This window comes from Hemicordylus capensis, chromosome 2, assembly GCF_027244095.1.
Source record: "Hemicordylus capensis ecotype Gifberg chromosome 2, rHemCap1.1.pri, whole genome shotgun sequence".
NCBI classification, from domain to species: domain Eukaryota; kingdom Metazoa; phylum Chordata; class Lepidosauria; order Squamata; family Cordylidae; genus Hemicordylus; species Hemicordylus capensis.
The window spans coordinates 236,408,726-236,430,905 of NC_069658.1; the positions used below are offsets into that span (position 1 = coordinate 236,408,726).

General features: G+C 46.7%; 1 protein-coding gene across 7 annotated transcripts in view; it reads right to left on the reverse strand.

Moving 5' to 3' along the window:
- The window catches only part of LOC128341946 (alpha-2-macroglobulin-like), a 161,361-nt gene that overhangs the window by 22,993 nt on the left and 116,188 nt on the right, over positions 1-22,180 (reverse strand). For 6 of the 7 annotated variants that reach the window (XM_053288618.1, XM_053288620.1, XM_053288622.1 and 3 more), the window contains exons 18-28: positions 21,324-21,447; positions 17,817-18,045; positions 15,081-15,207; positions 13,846-13,967; positions 12,117-12,168; positions 10,997-11,080; positions 9,032-9,208; positions 7,078-7,153; positions 3,802-3,958; positions 1,365-1,439; positions 904-1,069 (exon numbers count right to left, since the gene is read on the reverse strand). In XM_053288618.1, coding sequence (XP_053144593.1) covers positions 904-1,069; positions 1,365-1,439; positions 3,802-3,958; positions 7,078-7,153; positions 9,032-9,208; positions 10,997-11,080; positions 12,117-12,168; positions 13,846-13,967; positions 15,081-15,207; positions 17,817-18,045; positions 21,324-21,447 — 1,389 coding nt within the window. The remainder of the gene's footprint in view (positions 1-903; positions 1,070-1,364; positions 1,440-3,801; positions 3,959-7,077; positions 7,154-9,031; positions 9,209-10,996; positions 11,081-12,116; positions 12,169-13,845; positions 13,968-15,080; positions 15,208-17,816; positions 18,046-21,323; positions 21,448-22,180) is intronic. The other variant, XM_053288619.1, reaches the window with a different exon arrangement.

A 22,180-nucleotide genomic window follows, 5' to 3' on the forward strand; every position in this document is an offset into this window, starting at 1 on the left:
AACACCATTTGCCCTTATTTGGACATAACATTCACGGAACCGCTGGCCCATTCAACTACAGTTCTGCATTATGTGTGAATGCGGCCAATGATACTAATAATGTTTAACATTTCTATAACACTTTGGAGGATTCAAAATGCATCACATGCATGGGCTTATAGCCTTAGATCTTTGAGCTGAAAGGGACCTTGTAGATCTTCTAGACCGCTAGGGGTTTATAAAATTATGCATGATGTATAGAGAGTGGAGAGAGAGAGAGACTTTCCTCCTTGTCTCACAACACTAGAACCAGGGGTCATCCTGTGAAACTGATTGCCAGGAAATTTAGGACCAACAAAAGGAAGTACTTTTTCAGACAGTGCTTAATTAAAGTATGGAATTATCTTCCATGGGATGTGGTCATGGCCACCAGCTTGGATGGCTTTAAAAGGGACTTAGACACATTCATGGAGGACAGGTCTATCAATGGCGACTAGTCTTGACAGCTACAGGCTACCTCCAGGATCAGAGGCAGGATGCCTCCGAATACCAGTTGCAGGGAAGCAACAGCAGGAGAGAAGCCATGCCTTCCTCTCCTGCTTGTAAGCTTCCCAGAGGCATCTGTGGGGGAAAGGTTATGGACTAGATAGGCCTTGGGCCTGATCCAGCAAGGCTGTTCTTATTATGTTCTTACAGCATCTCTGACAGATGGCCCTCCAGCCTATGTCTGAAAGCCTCTCATGAAGAAGAGCCTTCCACAGCATAAGGCAGTCTGTTCCAACATTCACTTGTCGCAATCCCACCAAAAACCCTGGAAAAGGTCTGTATGCTTCTTTCCATATCACAGATGGTGGAGCTGAGAGAGAAAAGTGGCAGGTTTAGTGTTGGCTAGCAGCTCCCTCCCTTGAAGGTCTTACTTCTTACCTTCTTTCACAGCTTTTCCATCAAGGGCCCGCAAGAGCTGTTCCCTCTTGTCCTCCTTCCCTGCTAAGGAAAAGGCGTACGCCAGCAAGGCCTGGTTGTAGACGTTGAGATCTTGCACCTGTGCTGCCATCTCCAAGCAGAACAAAGCGTTGCGCACCACTGTGTGCTGAGGAGAAAAGTCAGAAGAGGCTCAGCCACCAGCAGTTTACTTCATGTCTGTCCAGGAAACTGAATGCAGGAGAAACGGAGTCCAGGCAGCCCCTCTACTGTGCCAATGCCCCACTGGCTATTCAGTTCCATAGAATCACGGAACTGTAGCGTTGGACGGGACCTTGGAATCCAACCCTCTCCTGGTCCAACCCTCTGCTCAGGGCAGGAATTGGCAATTTGCTAGGGAGAATTCTGTATTGTGGGGAGCATCCTCGGGCTTGGAGGGAGAGAGGGAGGAGAGGGGTACTTACAGTGACAGGCAGAGGAATCTCCAGCAAAGCAATGGCGATGTAGGCAGAGAGCGTGGCCTCATCATCAACCCCACCCTGGAGGGAGGAAGGCAAGAGGCTGTGAGCTCCAGGCAGAGCTGGAAGGCCCTTCAGCATTTCCCTAGAGCTCCTCTCCAGATCAATGGTCTACCACCTTGATAACCGTCATGCTTTCACACTATAGTGGCTGAGATACAGACCCAAGATGTGTGACAGGTGGAAGCCAATCCATGGGTTCATTTAAAAGGAACCCGAGAAGGATGTTAAGGAGTCCAAACGAACACGAGTATGGAACAAGTTCTCTTTCTATTTCAAGACTTTTAGGTTTTACAAATTCTCCCTTTCCCCACACCACAGAAGCAACTATACTGTCCTTTTGCCCAAAAGCCCTCAGTCTAACAGTGTGCACGCACAGTGGCCCAGATGGTTCAGGGCAGACGTGATACATTTCCTACAGGACGAGTCTTTTAAGACACTTGGGTGGCAGGCCTCCTGTCCCTGCCTGCTCCTCACAGCTATCCTGTCCCTTGCTGGTCTCCTGATGGTCCACCAACATGCCAGCTCTTCCCTTCTCCCGTCCATCCCCTTTCCCCCTCTTCCTGCTCCTCTCTTCCACCGTCTTCCCCAACTCTCCTCTCCTCAACAGCCTCCATCCCAACATTCCACACTCCCTTGGCAACGCTTGCCTAGCACCTGCTGTCTGGATCCTGACATCAGCCACCAGTACAGTGAGAGAGAGATCTAATGGAACTTCCCACCTAACTGCCCCAGTGCAGTGAGGAAGTGGCAATCTAGGACACCCCCTTCCCAGGAAGCCCTCTGTGCCACATGGAAATACGTCCCTGAGAGTTGTGCAGCCCTTTGGGATATATTATTGGGTGGCACAGAGGGCTTCCTGTGGAAGGGGAAGGCATTAGAATGAAATTGCTTCCCCGCTGCACCAGTGCAATTGGGAAGTTTTGTTAGGCTGCTCTCTCACTGCACTGGTACATCTCTGCTCTGTATGTCAGTCTATGACTCCTGATTTTCTATAATAATAGGATTGCATTGGTCCTCTTCACTGTGGTTTTCATGCAAATAGACACACACACATATACACACCTCTGCTTCAATTCCACAAGACTTCCCAATCCTATTTGCTTTCCCCCTTCACTACTACATCATGATAACTTCCAGGGCATAATTCTCTCTCTCTCCCTTTCAGGGTCTTTTTAAAGAGACATCTGGAATTGCACAGTGGTGTGTGATTGTAATTTGCACACATCGCACATGCGATGATGAGAGATAAGAACTTCATTACTTTCCCACCCATTCATTGTATCTTTGTTTGCAACGATCATTTAAAAAACACATACATAATTGAATATTTATTAACCCACAGTAAGAAAAACCATCAGTAAAGATGCTGCTTAGTGTGCCACAGCAGCTGTTAAATGCCAGAAATGTTTGTTGCCCCTGCTAACTGAGCAAAGAGACACCTTTTAAAGTGGTGATTCTCTTATATTTAGCAGGGCGAGAACTGACTATCCAACCCCAGCATAGCATCCCTCCAGTGGCTATTTTCTTTTGGCCTGATATGTTTCATGTTTCTTTTTAGACTGTGAGCCCTTTGGCAACCAGCGACCATCTAATTTATGTATTATTTAATTTTCTACGTAAACCGCTTTGGTAGCTTTGGTTGAAGAGCGGTATACAAATATTCGTAGTAGTAGCAGTTGAATGTGAAGGTGGTTGATGGTTCTAGAGACAATTGTTTTATTTATTTCAATTGCTAGCCCACCCTAGCAAAAATCAACAGCAAAGTATCTTATATCTATTTCCAAAAGAGCTGGAAATGTTACTATCCTTACGGAGGCATAACCGGAGCACCTGCAGGTAAGAGGGAGGTACTGGCAGACTCGGGGCCACCTGCAGATACATCAGTTTAACAAACAAACAAACAAAAAAGAAGAAGGGGGAAACAAAGGGGGACCAAAAAACCCAGCCTGAAGCTGCCCAAATGTACCACAATAGAGCGGGATGTTTGTGGATTCAGAGGGCATTTAACAGACAACAGGTGGAGCTAATGGAACTCAGTGGTGAGGAGCAGAGAGGGGGTCCTTAAAAAAAAGTGGGCTATTTCTCAGCTTGAAGACGACTCCCTCAAGACAGTCACAAGCCCCAACATTTTCACCAAGCTCAGCTCATGTACCACACGAGAGGTACCACAGGCTCATGTACTACATGCACACCAGGATTATACTGCAACATTTTGTTGCAGATCCTGGTCCATACTTGTGATGAGGGTTCCACGAGATTTCCTTACTTAATCCAGAGCCACAAAGGCCAACCGAAACAACATCCCGAAAACTGCAGTGTCAATCATTCCACTCTGTTGTGCCGAGACCAGAAAGTTATCCCCATTTCCTTGCCTCCCTACCTTGATGGCGATGTGGAAGATCTGCCCGGTGCTTAGGAAGCAGCCGTTCTGCTCCTGCCTGGCAGCCAGTGCGGCCAGCGCATCCGAGATGTGCGTCTCTTGGATATAGATCATGCGCTTCGCCTGAGCAAAGGACTTGAGCACAAAAGCCGTCAGCCTGCAAGACAGTCCAAAGCAAAGGACAGCATCACCCCTCTCTTCCAAGCCCATGGGCTTGCCCAGCTAGATCTTCTGAAGGGAGATCTCTCTCTACTCAAGGGGGGTTTGCTACTGTAGAAGGGGAAGGTGCCTTCATGTATATGGAATAAACAGGGCTCTCTGATATGAAGGCAAGTCTGTGGACTTTTGCTCTGTAGCTCAACTGCTGTTTGCACTGGCGGAAGCAGAGGATTCTGGGTGGAAGCCGAGGATCTTTTTTTTTTTTTTTTTTGGTTGGCTGGGGAGGTGTCACCACTGTTTTCCATTAATCACCTGCAAAGCATCCATCACGGAAAGGTGTAATATGCATAGAGGAGTGAACTTACTTAGAACAGGATCATTTTTGTCTCCAGGGTCTCAGCAGGGGTGCAGAGCCCTGGGCTTTCCACACGGAAATAATGTGCTGCTCTTGCTATTCCAACCATTTCTTACTATTCTTCCTGACTTAGGAACATGGGAACCTGCCTTATACCAAGTCAGACCTGTGGTCCATCTAGCTCAATACTGTCTACACCAGGGATTCTCAACGTTGGGTCCCCAGATGTTCTTGGACTTCAACTCCCATAATCCCCAGGCCCAGTGGCCTTTGGCTGGGGATTATGGGAGTTGAAGTCCAATAACATCTGGGGATCCATTGTTGAGAATCCCTGGTCTACACTGACTGGTAGTAGGTCTCAGGCAGGAGTCTTTCCCAGCCCTTCCTGGAGATGCTGCCAGGGATTGAACCTGGGACCATCGGCATGCAAGTCCTATGGTGGATTGATCGTCATGACATCCTAAAACGAATGATGGGGAATGCCCACTGAAATGCACTGATTCCTTCCAAATGGCCATGGAATGCATTGAACTTCCAAATGGCCAATGTTCTTTTAGAAATCCATGCATTCCTATGGCCATTTGGAAGGAACTAGTGCATTTCAGTGGGCATTCCCTGACATTCATTCTAATACATTCCCTGGAATTGGCATGACCCTTGACTTCTTGTAAAAGTACCCCCCCCCAAAAAAAACAAATGATTTGGGGGGTTTATCTGGGTGTGGCCATTGGGACATGATGGCCAGGGTGGGTATAGCTATGGGGGCTGTCATGGAGAGCGCCTGCACTTCTGGGTTTGCAACGACATCACTGAGTAGGACCCCGAGTGGATGACATATGTCTCTGCAACAAGTACCAGCTCAAGAGGGGCACTGTCTAGGCAACATCTACATGTCACTGGCCCAGCCCTCTCACACCCAGGCCAACATCAGGAGGTGGGGCCAGTCCCACCTTCCTCAGTGCACTGGGATGTTTGACCGCAGATGGGCTCGAGGCTTAAAAGGAGCATCTAGCCTTGTGCTAATCTGCAGTTTAAAGCCTGTCCTTAGGGCAGTGGGGAGATGGCGAAGGATGTTTTAGGATGTCCTGACACTAATCCACCATAGGACTTGCGTGCTGACAGTCCCAGGTTCAATCCCTGGTAGCATCTCCAGGAAGGGCTGGGAAAGACTCCTGCCTGAAATCATGGAGAGCTACTACTAGCCACTCTAGACAATACTGAGCTAGATGGAGGTCAGGTCTGACTTGGTATAAGGCCGTTTCCTCTGTTCCTAAGGGCAGGGCACTGAGGGAGGTGGGGCCAGAGAGAAGATGGGGGTTGGCCAGGAACCATGGAGTGGCAGGCAGGTGAGATGATCCTTTGGTGGTATGGGGTGGGGCGGGGATGCTCACACTCCCCGCCCCACTGAAGAGGTGTCACCTGAGGCGGTTGCCTCTCTTCCTCACTTCATGGACAAGCTGCCTCTGTTTACATGATCCACTCTCTGTGGGATCCCTTGTGTTAGGGTTGTCTCCATCACAAGTGATATATGTAAATGGAGAGGTTTCCTTGTGGGTTTGTAGATTTATAATTAATTTTAAAAAAATAGAGAAAGTTTTGGTTTGTTGACCTTCTGATAAGTAGGGTCATGTGTTATACAGGACTCTGTGCTCAGTACCAAAGCAACCCATTTTCCTCAACTTCTGTCAATTCTTTTTTCTCATCTGCACCACATCCCTTATTCTACACAATGTATCGGGCAAGTTCTGCTATTTTGCCTAATTTAGTGTGCTTCAAAAGGGAAGAAAAGGGGCAGGGACATTTGCCGAATGCCGAACACTAGTGTGCCACCCTTTCTAACCCCTGGAAAAGGCAGCCTCTCCTCTCTGGTTCCTAAGATGTTTCAAGGCGTTTCAAGTATCACTTCACAGCCATGAGGACTAGAAACATCGAGGGAGGGGGGAGAGGGAGGGAGAAAAGGGGCAAAGTGGTGATTCTCTTCTATTTAGCAGGGGGAGAGCAACCCCTGCTTATCCAAGGCCAGCCTAGCGTTCCTCTAGTGGCTCTTGCAGCTATTGACTTTCTGTTTCCTTTCTAAATTGTGAGCCCCTTGGGGACAGGGAACGATCTTCAGCCCTCTTGGGGCACACAGCTTGAGAATCATCTCAGCTAACTGGGCAAAGAGGCACCTTTTAATGTGTTGATGCTCTTATATTTAGTAGTCGGAGAGCAACTCTCTCTATAGTTTGTGTAGGCTGTGTATCATTCAATAGCTTCTGCTCTGCTAACCTAAAACAAAGCAAGCAAGCAAGCAATATGCAATGAATGAGTGAACCCTTTTTAAATGGGCAAAGAGACACCTTTTAAAATGGTGATTCCCTTATACTTAGCAGAAAGAGAGCAACAGGCCCTATCCACCCCCTGCATAGCATCCCTCCAGGGGTGGTGGCTGGCGTCTGCCTTCTGTTTCCTTTTCAGACTGTAATAAACTCCTCCTGTATTCCAGCAAAGAAAACCACATGGCTCTGTGGTCGCCAGGAGTCGACACCGACTCGATGGCACAACTTTACTTTACCTGACCTTTGGGGAAAGGGAACCATCTGATTTATTTTTCTATGCAAACTGCTCTGAGAACTTTTGTTGAAAAGCCGGATCTAGAAACACTGGAAGCAGTAGCAGTCAGTGTGTGGGAAGTGGGGGAGAAAGAGAACCGAGGTTCTTAACTCCTGTGGATCTCACCACGCACACAACCCTGAACAGAAGGCTGCAATGGGCAGGCTCACCAGGAATTCCCAGGCTGGTGAGTGAAGGTACTGTAGGAGCCGTCGGCCTGCTTGAAGTTCAGCTGTCTCTGGTAGCCTGAAACGGAGAGGAAATGTTCTTGTGTGCAAAGCTGCATCCCCCTTCATGAAAGGTGCTTCCGAGCCGGGCTTTATGCTGGAGGCCTTAATTCCTCCTCTCCCCACTACTTTTGCATTTGGGAATGGTTGTCCTGTGCTTTTGATTTTCTGATATGCCATCTACAGCTGTGCTCATGCAGCAGAGAGGCTAAAGAGATTTCAGCTACAGAATGTCCCCAGTCTGAACGTTGCCTTTGCCAGGGACTCACTCAGTGGCCTTAATCATGTAACTCCTTCTCAACCTCAGTTTGGAGATAATACTATTCACTGGCTGACATAGTACACAAAACTGCATGCATTTTCAGACATTGTATATATGCATACAGCTGCACATAAGCAGCTATGGACAACAGCAAAAATTGTGCTAAATGCATTTAAAGGTAAAGTGTGTCATCAAGTCGGTGTTGACTCCTGGAGCCCACAGAGCCCTGGGGTTTTCTTTGGCAGAATACAGGAGGGGTTTACCATTGCCACCTCCTGCACAGTATGAGATGATGCCTTTCAGCATCTTCCTATATCGCTGCTGCCCAATATAGTATCAGTGGGGATTCGAACCGGCAACCTTCTGCTTGTTAGTCAAGCATTTCCCCGCTGTGCAATTCCATTGGAAATAACGGGTTACCCTTGTGTACCTGTGTTTTGCACCAATTTGGAACTTGTACAATGGTTCTCTTGCACCACTGTGTACAAGCAATGTCCCAACGTGCAGATAGTGTTGCACAGTATGCCCGCCATTGGCTTTGCAGGGGTGGTTAAAGGGATAACATTAAGAAATAGCATTTATTTATTTGTTCGTTTATCGCCTGACTCCAAATGCTCTAGGTGGTTCACACAAATACAATAAAAACAAAATAGCTATTAAAACAACAGTTTAAAACAATTTAAAACATTCAAAGATTACTAAAAGCCTGACTAAAAAAAAGTGTCTTAAGGGCTCTTTTAAATGCTGGTAAAGATGTTAAACCATGAATGTCTATAGGGAATGCATTCCACAGCCATATTTGAGAAATATGAGATACTATGAACACTCAAAGTTCACTTATTATGTGATGACAGCCATGGGTAACCTTAAAGACAGCCTTAAAGACCTTTTTTAAAAGCCTGGCTTTGAATGACGTTTAGTTTTAATGTTAATTTTAATCTGCTTTTAAATCGTGTTTGATGTTAATTCGTATGTATTTTTAAATTCGGTATGAACTGCCCTGAGCCACTTTAAGAAGGACGGTATAAAAATAGAATTAAATGGATGGATGGATAAATAGAATAGGAAGCTGCCTTATACTGAGTTGAACATTGGTCCATCTAGGCACTTTCCAGATTACATGCTACAACAGCAGTAAAATGCTTTGGCTTGGCAGGATCATATTGAAAATGATCCCCAGAATCTCAAACTCCTTCAATGGGAAAATTCAGCTACTTTTTTGTGACGCACATGCAACGTTGCAGCACTATAAGGTAAAGATAAAATCTGAAAGAAGGCATCAGAAATGTGAATGGCACCTTGTTGTCAGTTCAGGGACTGCAGTGTCACAACACAGGAAGTACAGGAGCACACTTAGCAGATCCATAGTGACACTGTTGTAGGGTTTAATCTGGATAGCGCCCTAGCTCAGTATTGTCTACACTGACTGGCAGCAGCACCAGGGTTTCAGACAGGCGTTTTCCCCACCCCAACTGGAGATGACGAGGACTGAACCTTCTGCATGCAAAGCAGATGTTCTTCCACTGAGCTATGGTTTTCCTCAAAGTTTCATTTTTGGGTTTTCTGCCTATCCTAATCTGCAGTATTCCAACCCAAGGAAACAATCTCACTGCAGAGTCCTAGGAGTCTCCTTACCAGCAACCAAGTTTCCGATGGCCTTGGACTTGGTCTCCTCCGTTAGCTGCCCAGTCTTATTCAGGTAGTCCAGGACGTAGATGTTGGGTGCAAAGAGGACCATGTTCTGCTCTCCACAGCCGTGGGGCAACTGGAGAAGCTGGTGCAGGTTCTGCAGGGCTGTGCCCAAGCTGTCCCCTGGGATATCCGGTGGAAGAAGAGAAGGGCAGAGGTTCAGGAGACTGGAATGGGGGGGAAAGCTGCCCTAACACCACCAATAGCATAGATAAAGAAGCCATCTAGGGCAGCATCATGTAATGCTTAGGTTTCTTGAAGTTAAATTATATGAAAATAATTATGACAAATAGTTCTCAGCAGAACTAATGGAACCTACTTTCTACTTATTTTAACATAGTGACTCGTACCTAGGACCCCCTCCCATGTACCATGAGTTGGGTTTTTATTGGACTGTCAGCACATGGGTCACAAAGGGGTGTTGCCCACACATTGAATGGCTGCCATCTTGAACCGAAATGGCAGATTAGCCAAAATAATAATAATAAGGGTCCACTAGGACCCACTTCCATGCACTGTGAATTTGGTTTGCCTCCAGCTGTCAACACAAGAGTTACGAAGAGGTGTTGCCTATACTTTGAGTGACCACCATCTTGAAATGGCATGGCAGATTGGCAATAACATACTGCCATTAGGGACCCCCCAACCCCACTCCATGTGCTGTGAATTTGGGTTGTATCCGACTGTCTGCACATGGGTCACAAAGGACAATTACCCATACTTTGAGTGGCCATCATCTTGAATCAACATGGTGGATCAGAAAAAAGAAAAAAAAAGATTGGGGTCATCTTCAACCCCTCCCATGTGCTGTGAAATTGATTTGTGTCTTGACTATAAATGCAACAGTTATTAGATGCATACAAACATACCCATCCCCTCCCTCTGTGGTCTCGCTAGTGTCAATAGCTAGACTGTAAGCCCCACTCATTCTTTATTAAGTACTATATATACACAGTATGGATGGAGCTACTGAAACATAGGAAACTGCCTTTTATTGAGTAAGACCATTGGTCCATCTCGCACAATGTTGTCTACTTTGATAGGCAGTGGCTCTCCATGGTTTCAGGCAGGAGTCTTTCCCAGCCCTATCTGGAGATGCCAGAGGCTGAAACTGGGACCTCCTGCATGCAAGACAGATGCTCTATCACAGAGTGATGGCCACATCCCACAAACTAGCTCAACTGGAGCCTTTAGGGATGGTTGCAGAAGCTGGAGGTGGGTTACACAGGTACATAGGAAACTGCTTTGTATTGAATCAGACCATTGGTCCAATATTCTAACTGGCAGCAGCTTTCCAAGGATTCAGGCAGGAGTCTTTGCCAACCCTATCTGGAGATGCCAGGAGGTGAACCTAGGACCTTCTTCATGCAAAGCAGATGCTAAGGATCCAAAAACAACAACAAGCCTTCATAATCAACTATTAAAATAGTTTAATCACATTTTGCAAGGAGGTGATATTGAAAGAAATAGAAAAAATTGAAAGAAATAGAAAACAATTGAAAGAAATTGAAAGAAATAAAAAACAACAAAATACAAAGATCTACAAACTGGAATTGAAAAACTGTGGTGGAAGAAGACCAAAATAATCCCAGTAGTAATTGGTGCTCTAGGTGCAATTCTAAAATACCTTGAAGAGCACCTCAACACCACAGGGGCCACAGAAATCACCACCAGCCAATTACACAAAGCAACTTTACTGGGAACAGCCTATATTTTGCGGCGATGTCTATAACAACAACAATATTGATAACAAAATTCTGGCATCCCAGATCCTTGGGAAGGACTCTGGATAAAACAAACCATTCAACAACACCTGTTTGACTGTGCAAACAAGAAATAATAATATAATAAATGGAGGAGGAGGACAGAAGCATCTATCAACACAGTTTTCTGTAGAACTGTATCACTTACCCAGAACAGTGTAGAAGGCCCTGCCTGAGTCTTCAACTACATTCTCTGGTAGTTTTAAAGAAATTGGTGCTGTCTGTGAATCTTCTGAGAGAGAGAGAGAGAGAGAGAGAGAGAGAGAGAGAGAGAGATTCAACTGTGCCCTTTTTCTTCCAGTGTTGCCCTCTCTCTTTTCCCTTCTCCAAGCCCCATCATTCCCAGCCACAATGCCTAATGGTTGAGGGATGATGGGAGTTGGTCCAACATCAGCTGCAGAGTCTCAAGTTGGCCACCTCTGAACTGCTGGATACCCTTGTGCATCTCTCCCTTCTTTTTCTTTCCCTTCCTTCCAGGCTTGAGGGCTCTTTCTGCAGGGACCAGGAAGTCAATCTTTATGACAGTCATGGACCAGCATAGAAGTATAGGGCATAAGGAACATAAAGATACACAAAAAGCATATGTGATAGGAAGGTATAAAAGGCACTAAAAGGCATATAAAAATGGATAAAAGACACAGAGGGGGATTCAAGGCATGAAAAATCTCAGTAGTGAAACTGCAACACAGCAGGATTCTAAAACTATATAGGGCAAAGGGACCCGGACCAGGAAGACAAGTGTTTGCATACTCTTTCCCCAACTGATGTGGGTCTCAGAATACATGGATCTGGGTATGTTTTGCCTGAAGAAAAGAAGACTAAGGGGAGATATTAATCACGATCTTCAACTAACTGAAGGGCTGCTACAAAGAGTGGACTTGTTCTCTGTTGCTCCTGAGGGCAGGACTGGAACCAATGGGTTGAAATTAGAAGGAAGCAAATTTTAAGCTAGACATTAGGAAGGATTTCCTAATTGTGAGAGTTGTTTGACAGTGGAAGGGCCTGCCTCGTACAGTAGTGGGCTCTCCTTCACTGTAAGTTTTTGAAAAGAGACTCGACAGCCATCTGTCCAGTCCCAGGGATGCTGTAGCTACATCCTGCACTGAGCAAGGGATTGGCCTAGAAGACCTCCAGGATCCCATCCAACTCTACATTCTTTGGTTTTCTGATTCTTTACCCACACTTAGCTTTAACTAGTTAGGTCCCTGAAAGTGGACAGGTTCCCACTTACTGGGATACAGGAGGAGGGGGCACCAAAAGGCACTTACCAGCCGCACAGAGCAGGTTGCTGAAGACCACTTCCTTCTCAACCCCTTCAGGCTTCATGAAGAGAAGAGGGAGGAAAAGGAAAAAAGGTGAGAACGCGTAAGCAAGTAGCTGCATAAACCATCTAGAAACATAGGGACATAGGAAGCTGCCATATACTGAGTCAGACCACTGATCCATCTAGCTCAGATTGTCTACACTGCGACAGCGACTCTCCAAGCATTCTGGCAGGAGTCTCTCACAGCCTTTTTTTGGGATGCCATGAAGTGAACTTGGGACCTTCTTCATGCAAGCATGCACATGCTCTTCCACTGAGCAATGGCCCCATCCCGCAAGGGGAGTATCTTACAGCGCTTACATGTAGTCACCCATCCAAATGCAAACCAAGGCAGACCTTCCTTAACAAAGGAGACAATTCATGCTTGCTAACACAAGACCAGCTCTCCTCGCATGTGGCAGGCAGTGCCAGCTTCAGGTTTGCAGGGGGAGGGCGCTTTGTTAAGAAGCTTCAGGTTTTGGGTGGGCCCCGATCCCTCAATGGGCACACCTCTTCCTCCTGCTGATTGCTCCTGTTCTATGCTTGCTAACCCCTTTTGAGACAGAAGGAGAAGCACAGGTGAGCAAGCAGATAGCAGTGGTGAAGAAGAAGAGGGAACCTTCACAATGGGGTACAGCTTTGGCAGGTGTCCAACCATCCTGACCTTTGATCGTACGGCTGCCCATTCTGGCTGAAGCTATTCATGGAGACTTCCACCCCCCCATCAATATTTCCCCCCAATAGTTTTGACAATATTGGTCCATTAAAATACCTAGAACTGCTTTCAATCGTCGTCTGGAGATGGATGCCAATTCTGGAAACTCCAGACCAATTCTGAAGGGTTGGCCTATGCACAAAGCACTTCAAACTGGGCAAAATAAAGTACAAAATATACAACAATATTTATTGAAAAAATAGTTTTACAAAACACCAAAGATCAGTAAGACGGAGCAAAATCTCACCAGAACAAACCAAACCAAGATTTTATTCCACTCTACTGATCTTTGACGTTTTGCAAAACTATTATTTGAAAAAATATGACTGCATATTTTGTATATTATTTTGTCCTGGTCTGAAGTTCTTTGTTCATTGTACTGGGCCAGGTTTATTTTGCTGTTGTTTTTGGCAGCCTATGGGCCTGCTGACCAGTGTTCCCTCTAAGGTGTACGTGCTGACATGCCTTTGTGATTTTGGTGGGATTGATTTCCTGGGCCTTTCCCAGACAGAAGGATTAAGAAGGGTGAAATACTGCAAGTTATGGGGCATACCGGATATTCTGAATTTGCCCAAAAACCCTATGCAAAAAGTGGAATTTTTTATCCCGGACATAAATCAGGCTAAGCTCCAATGAGCAAAGAAAAACCCAAATCATGTATGGAATGCTCCCCAATAGCCTGCAGAGACTTCAACGTAAATCTGGACAATATGTCCAGGGCACACCTGCCCTTCCAAAGTAAAATCGCCATCTGGCAGGGCTCTTGCAGAAGTATTTGTAATTTGATTTTTTTAATATGGGGCTATGAAATTGACCTCTTGTCATGGGGTTTTATGAGACCAATTGTGTATCTTTTAGTTATTTTATGTGTATATATATGCCTGCTAACAGTCAATAGTTTTAATTTTGTTTGGCTTATGGCCGCAAATAAAATGATTCTGATGTATGTTATCACTTATCTCTCCCCGACCCCGCGTACCTCAACTAAGAGGGATTTGATCACGATGTCCTTTTGTCCTTTTTGGGGTGTCTCCACTAATTCATTCCCACAGGGCTGATCGGAGCTCAGGGCCTCAGCGCTGGCTGTGAAGTTCACTTCACCTAGAACAAAAAAGGGCCATTTCATCACATACGGGAAGGAATAGCAAGACCATCTTTCTCTTTCCAGATTTCGCTTCTCATGCCCTTTGGATGAATGTACTGCAGCTAAGAGAGGAGAATATTTCCCAGCCCTTGCTGGAGATGGTAAGGACTGAACCTGGGATCTTCTCCATGCAAAGCAGATGCTCTACTACCGAGCTACAACTTCATCCCTTAGAGCAGGGCTGCACAACTCTGGCCCTCCAGCTTTTGTTGGACTACAACTCCCATAATTCCCAGCCACAGTGGCCAATATTTAGGGATTCTGGGAGCTGTGGTGCAACAACAACTGGAGGGCCAAAGCTGTGCAGCCCTGCCTTGGAGTCAGGTATACAGACAGAACCAAGCAGAAGGATATTGACTAACATCTAGACTAATGTTGTGCCTATTAGAGATGTGCATGAAATTCACAATTGATTTGAATTCAAATTGAATTTGAATCAATTTGATTTGGAACCATGGACAGAGTAGAGATTCGTTTGAATCAGTTTGAATTTGCCCAATTTAAATTTGACTTTGGGTAAATTGAAATTGATTTGAATGAATCTCCACTCTGTTTAATGGTTCAAAATAGAATTTGAATCAATTCATGGGGATTTTGTGCATATTCCTAGTGCCTTGCAACAACATTGTGCACCTGCAAGAAGGCTGCTTGGCTGCACAAAATCCCATAGTTATTCTCTTTAAACATACACAGACAGAGGAAGAGGTTGCCCTTGCAGGAGGTGCACCACAGGTGGAGCACCTTGTTGTGCATGCGCAAGGATGCTTGTCCCAGTGCAACATTAGTCCAGAATGCCAGCTCCAGACTCAGCAGAACCTGTTTGCGCAAGCATAGTGCCAGTCTGGGTGTCAGCCATGAATTTCCCAGTAGACTTGCCAACTCTAACTAAAGCCATTCCTTGAGATCTTTCCCCCCACATTTCCCCCCATATCCCCTCGAGATTTCCCCCACCCCATATGGAGATGGGTGTCAATTCCTGAAGACACCAGGCCAATCCTGGAAGGCTGGCATCCCTGATTTCAAAGTATGTTTGTGCGTGTCTCCTCTGAGATGGGAGAGTTGCTGCTTACCCAGAGATTTGGGAGTCACAGTCCAAGACACAGTTTTCCTTCCGTTTGCACACAGACAGTAGGATTCCTCCTCCTTCTCCACAGGTGAAGCCACAAAGTCAGGTGAGGGAGCCAGTGATATAGCGACCTGTCCATGAATAAAAAGGGGTCACTGGGGAGGTAAAGCAGTGCTACTCCTGTGGGGACAGGGATGTAAAAAGCTACAGCAGGAGGAGGAGTCAACTCACTGAACACGATAGGAGGGCGTTTGGGGAGCTACAGAATTACAGGGGCCTGTGAATGGGTAGAGAAAGAGAGAGTTCTGTGACTGGCCCTTTGTAAATGCTTTTACTACCCAGTAAACAGGGTACTAAAAAGAAAAAAAAATTCTGTGCTCAAGCAACCCAAAATCCACACCAACAAAAGCTGACATCTTCAACCAGCAGAAATGGTGCATATCACAAACATTTACACACCAGGCTGGCTGAGACATCATGTGGAGACAGGAAGGGGTTCAGAGTTCCTTCTAATGTGCAGCTGTCATACATCTGGCAGCTGAAACCCCCCACCCTCCATTTTATGGAGAGCCAAAATAACCTTTTGTGGAGTTGGGCCTACGGAGTTTACTAAGGAAGCAGCTGTTTCTTTAAAAGAAATACAGAGTGGGGCAGGGATGGGGGGACAGAAATTAAAGATGAATAGTGGCGCAGCGGGGAAATGCTTGACTAACAAGCAGAAGGTTGCCGGTTCGAATCCCCGCTGGTACTATATTGGGCAGCAGCAATATAGGAAGATACTGAAAGACATCAGCTTATACTGCGTGGGAGGAGGCAATGGTAAACCCCTCCTGTATTCTACCAAAGAAAACCCCAGGGCTCTGTGGATGCCAGGAGTCGACACCGACTTGACAGCACACTTTACCTGGTTGACAACCTGAGAAAAGAAGTACCCATGCCACAGGATAAGTATGGGTGTAGAAATAGTGCTTCTGAAGAGTTGCAGACTAATGCTACACGAGTCTTTGTGTGTGCCTGGAGAAAGTTTGACAACCACCCCTTCCCTGGAGGCCTTCGTGTCGTCCAAAAACCTTTCGGGACATATTTTGGGGTACCACAGAGTGCTTCCGGAGGTCATCAAAATTTGCCCCCACCACTGAGTCAGCAGCCATGGTGCTGAGTTAGGTAAACTTTTCAAACGTACTGGTGCTTCTTGTGTTGTGCCAATGCATCATTAGTCAAGACAGTGGCAGACGGTATGGGAAGGGCAGGCGGGGGTGGTAAACAAACCTCAGGTGAGACTTCTTCTTACTTCTCTCGCCTCACCTTGTCCTGGCTGCTTTGCTTTCTTTTACTACGCTCAGTTGTGGTGGTACTCCCTTGCCCAAGTACTGGTCTTTGCTGAGTTGGGAAACTGGACAAATGACCGGCCAGTGAACAAGGAATTAACTGTTGGAAGTGAAGGACTCTGCGCTGCCTCATGCCTCAGTGACAGAGGGGGTCAGATTAGTGAGTCAGAGGGCTAGAGAGGTCAAGACACTGGTCATTCCTTCTCTCTACTGCTCTAACACTATTATTATTATTATTATTATTATTATTATTATTATTACATTTATATCCCGCTCTTCCTCCAAGGAGCCCAGAGCGGTGTACTACATACTTGAGTTTCTCTTTCACAACAACCCTGTGAAGTAGGTTAGGCTGAGAGAGAAGTGACTGAGAGAGAAGTGAAGAAGGTTAGGCTGAGAAGTGACCCAGCTAGTTCTTTGGCTGAATGGGGATTTGAACTCGGGTCTCCCCGGTCCTAGTCCGGCACTCTAACCACTACTATCCCTTTGATATGTAGATTGCTACTCTCAGGGACTTCCTGCCTGCCTGCCTGCCAGCCAGCCTCTCTCTCTCTCTCTCTTCCTTCCTTTCCTCTATCACACACACTCTCCTCTCTCTCTGTACCATGTGGGGAGGGAAAGCAAGGCAGCCAGGAGAGGAGGGAGAATGAGCCTCACTTGAAGCTCATCTACCACCACTCCTATCTTCCCATATGGGCTGCCACTGAATCAGTCACTGTTTCCTTTCAATCTTTATAACGTCATACAAAAAACATACCCGTGTTTCCCCGAAAATAAGACAGTGTCTTATATTAATTTTAGCCCCCCAAAATGCACTAGGGCAATTAGCGGTACATCAGAAATTACTGCTAGGTCTTACTTTCGGGAAAACAGGGTATTGGAGCCTTCCCTTACTTTCTTGCATTTTTTGCAAAGCTCGCTTCTTAGGTCTCATTTTTCTCGCTTCTTAGGTCTCATTCTCATTCTTCCCTTCCTTTGCTTGTTATTTTCCCTTTCTTCCTGGCAGACGTACTGTGCAACGTGCCGTTTGCTTTTTAGCAGAATGTACTAAAAGTACTAGCGTGCAAAATACAAAAACGGCACAGAGTTGCACAACTGCCGGCCACTGGAAATTATAGCCAGTCATCATGAAACAGCACGTGCGCAATTCCAAAGACTGCTCTTGCACAAGTGTGTGCACATTCCATTGAAACCCAAACAGAAGGTTGCACAGTATAGTAGCCTCTGTCTGCCCCTTTCTTCGGCTATTCATCATCAAGTTCCCTTCCATCTTCCTTCCTTCCGGTTATGAAATTCTGGAGTTCATAGATGGGGTGGGCTGCATCCACCTCTTGCACAGTAAGAAACTAAGCATAGATTAAGCTTAGAAGAGGTCTGTCTTGTGCAGCTGGAGTGGCCAAGGGATCGCTCACCCTGATGCAATGCTGCTGGTAGCTGAAGACTGTGCCTTTCAGGATGAAGGCTTCACCACGCACAATGGAGTAGGGCATGATGAGGTCCAGGAAGAAGGGCTGGAAGGCCTTGAGGGTGATGGGCTGGGAGAGGCCGAAGCCTGCCTCTCCGGACAGGCAGAAGGCTCCTGCTTTCCATTCCGTGATGGTGTCCGGAATGGTCACTGGTATCTCCACCTCATGTTCAGAGCTGCAGTAGGATGCAGGAAGTATATCGAGGCCAGGGAGAGACACAAGAGAGCAAAGAGTGAGCAGCACATTAATTACACAGCACATCATTAATCTGTGGAATTCTCTGCTGCGGAAAGAGGTGATGGCCGCCAGCTTGGATGGCTTTAAAAGGGTTTTAGACACATTCATAGATATAGAGGACAGATCTATCAAAGGCTTCTCACCTTGATGGCTATAGGCAGAAGCAGAACTAGAATAGGTCAGACGGGATCAAAGAACCCAAGCCGCCCAGCTCCCAGGGGCTGCCTGGCTCAGCACTTGAATTTCCCCCCACCTCCAGCCTCAGTGGCAAGATGCCTTTAAATACCAGTGGCAGGGGAGCCACAGCAAGAGAGAGGGCCTGCATCCCTCACCTCTTGCCTGTGGGCTTCACAGAGGCATCTGGTGGGCCACTATGTGAAAAAGGATGTTGGATTCTTACGTTCTTATACTCTGGATGGCTGCCATTTCCCAGCTGTGTTCATTGCTGCTTTGTTGCCAGCTGGATGCTTTTTCTCTCCCTCAACCTCGAGAGAGAGAGAAAGGAAAAAGCATCTAGCTGGCAACAGTGCCAGCTGGGAAAGGAGCTCTGGAATGCTCTCACGGGCCTTCCAGGGCTCTGGCCACACCCCCTTGTGTGTGATGTCACACATGCAGGGGTGCCACCATATGTAGGGCTGGTGTGGCTGGTGCATGTGTGTACAAAATAGACACCAAGAGGGCCTCCAGAGAGGAGGAGGAGGAACACGGGGCCCCACTACCCTAGCTATGCCACAGGCGATAGGCTACCTCCTGGCTCAGAGACAGGATGCCTCTGAATACCAGTTGCAGGGAACAATAGCAGAAGATGGGACATGCCTTTATTTCTGTCCTTTGGGCTTCCCAGAGGCATCTGGTGGGTCCTTTGTGGGAAACGAGATACTGGACGAGACAGATCCTGGGTGTGATCCTGCAAGGATCCTCTTATGTTCTTATGAGGAAGCACCTTGAGCAAAGCTGTTCTAGAGCACCTTGAGCTCTTGCTATGCTTGAGTGACTCATGAGTGGAACAAGTTACATGTCTTCGATCACTGAGAACATAAGAAAAAGGAAGCTGACTTCTACCGAGTCAGACCATTGGTCCATCTAGCCCAATATTGTCTACACAGATTGGCAACAGCATCTCAGAGGTTGCAGGCAGGAGTCTCTCTCAGCCCTATCTTGGAAACCTCAGGGGGGTGGGGAATTGGAACCTTCTGCATGCAAGCAGGCAGGTGCTCTTCCTAGAGTGGGCCCATCCCGTGAGGGGAATATCTTACAGTGCTCACACGTGTAGTCTCCCATTCAAATGCAAACCAGGGCAGACCCTGCTTAGCAAAGGAGACAATTCATGCTTGCTACAAGATCGGCTCTCCTCCTTTGTGTCTTCCATTATGTCACAGCACAGTAATGTTTCCTTTCTAAACCAGCTTCAGCCAAGCTCTTTTAAAGAAGAATTGTAAGAAAGCTACGCTAGAGGTTTGGAACAGTCACGTGAAAAGGCTCCTCCTTGTGCAGAAGCAGAGGCTGCAAGGAGCGGCTGCCATCCAGACTAACGCTGCACTCGCGCAACACGGAGGCACACAGGGCAAGACGTTTGCATAGCTGAGCGGATGCTGCACACTATTTTCTACTCTTGGTGCACTTGCACAATTGTTGTGCTCGTGCAACAAGGGTAGTGGATAGTGCATCATTCCCTGCAACATTTATGGATGGAAGAGGAGATTTCAGACAGGTTGCATATGCACACTGCATTGCACTGGTGCCACACTAATGTAGAACGCAAGCCTCCTAACTCAGTGGAACCAGATAGCATCACATCCTCCCACTAAATTATTTACATATCTTAAATAAATAAGTAAATAGATAGGTGGGTGGATAGAAAGATAGACAGACAGATAGACAGAGCAACATGTTTGCACTGTTGCAGAGTGAGTCTGGATGTTAACCAGTAGTATGTTATTTTAAACTTATTGCTGCTATTCCCCACCCACCCAATGTACGCAACCTTACAGTTTTATCAGCAGTGGCTCGTAGAAACATAGAAACCTGCGTTATACTGAGTCAGTCCATTGGTCCATCTAGCTCAGTATTGTCTACACTGACTGACAGATGTCAGGGATCGAACCCTGAGATGTCAGGGATTGAGATGTCAGGGACCTTCTCGGTTGCTGAGGCCAGGGACATCTCATGGGTTATCCTCTCTCAAGAGCTCCAGGCAGGACAGAAAGTAAATAGTTAAAAAACTAAGCCACACCCACTAGAGCCTGAGGGGGATAACCCCACCCCAGTTCTTTCTGTCCTCAGCAAGCTCCAAGGCAGCATTTTTCTAGCTCTCTCTATTTTCTGCTGATATTACTTCTCTAATTGACTTCCTAACTACAGTATTCTTTTCTCCAAATCCTTTTTTCTGTCCCTGATCTTTATTACTTGCTATTACCTGAAATGAAAAGAAAAGAAAAGAAAAGAAAAGAAAACCACCCTTCTTTCGTCTGTTTCTCTCCCCCCACCCCACTTCTCTCCCCCCTCATGTCCTCTTTCCTCTCCGTTGCTTGGAGCCAGGCAGAGAGGTACAGAGCAATTTCTCCAACAAGGGGAAAGCAAAGTCAATGCTTAACGCTGAGCTATACCCTAACCCCATCCCCTAAGGGGAATATCTCACAGCAGACATCCATCCAGGTGCAAACAAGGGTGGGACCCTGCTTAGCAAAGGGGACGAGTCATGCTTGCTACCACAAGACCATTTCTCCTCCTGGAAGGAGCTGGCTCCTTCAACTCTGAGGAAGCCAGTAAAAGCTTTATCCCAGCAGACATTTACAGGCAAGTCTTTTTTTAAAAATCAGTGACATATAGGCAAGTTGATCTTTAAAAATCCAAGGATACTTTATTTGCTGGTAGGAAAAGGCAGGTTGCTTCCCCACTGACAGGGCCTTAGAAATCTATATACAGGGGCCTCATATGGCCATGAGCTCCCAGACTGCAAAAACCTAGCTGCGCCACAGGACGTCAACAACAGACATGATTGCCACTTGACCACAGGGTTTAAATGTCTTTCTGAGCATGTCTGTCAGTGAAAGCATTCCCAGGGGCAGCCCAAGATAATGCTGCATCTGAAGAACTGCTTGGATGGTGGCAGGCAGCAGGCGCCTTGCTGCCCTGCTTTTAATCTACTTCCTAAGGCAAGCACCTCCCCTCGCTACACAAAAAGGACGTCCTTTCCAAACCCTTAACACCACTTACCCAAGGGAATGTGTTTGGTAGAACCAGGTCTCAGGGAAGAAACTCCTGGCAGGCTGCGGGATTTCAACATCATCTCGTCTAGGTACAGGAGACCTTGCTGCATAATCCATAGATGGCGGGGGCCCTGAACGGAATGTTGGGAGGATAAGAGGACATGAGCTAGACAGGCAAACCTTCTTCTATGTGGACTCTATACCTGCGGTTTCATGTGTTCACGGGTGTCTAATTGACAGCTGGTGGTTTCATTATCCGCAGATTTAAAAAGGTTAAAAACCACATATCCATGGTTCCTAGAGGGCTGGAAGTGATCCTGGAGGTCACTTCTGAGCACCATTTTATTAGGAGGAGCCCAGGTGGAGACAGGATGAACCATTCTGTGGCTAATTCCTTCACAACATTTTCTCAGCAGTTTTTCATGGTTTGAGGGGTATTCTGCGGATTGCGGGGTGGAGGGCATCCTAAGCACATGGGAGCACAGTACAGTAAACAGTTTTAATTATTTTTGCATTTTCCAGCTTCCCCCCCCCGCCCCCCACCTTTTTGGTCCATTCTGGAACCTACCCCCCCTTTCCCCATAGGCATAATGCCCCGTTACTCGTGGTAGTAGGTGAGGAATGAACCCCCGTGAGGAACGATGTTTGCCCGTATTCCTATTTTCAAATTCTAGGTTGAGCGATGCACACATGCTTATCACTTGATGGTTGATTTGCCTCCGCTAAACAGCAGTGGCTGACATACTGCTCAGCGTTCCACACTCATGTTGTAACGGGACATGCATGCAGTTGTGCAAGCACACTCTTGCACAACTCCCCAAATTGTGCAGAGGCATGTAACCAAGTCCTTTCACTCACTGAGTG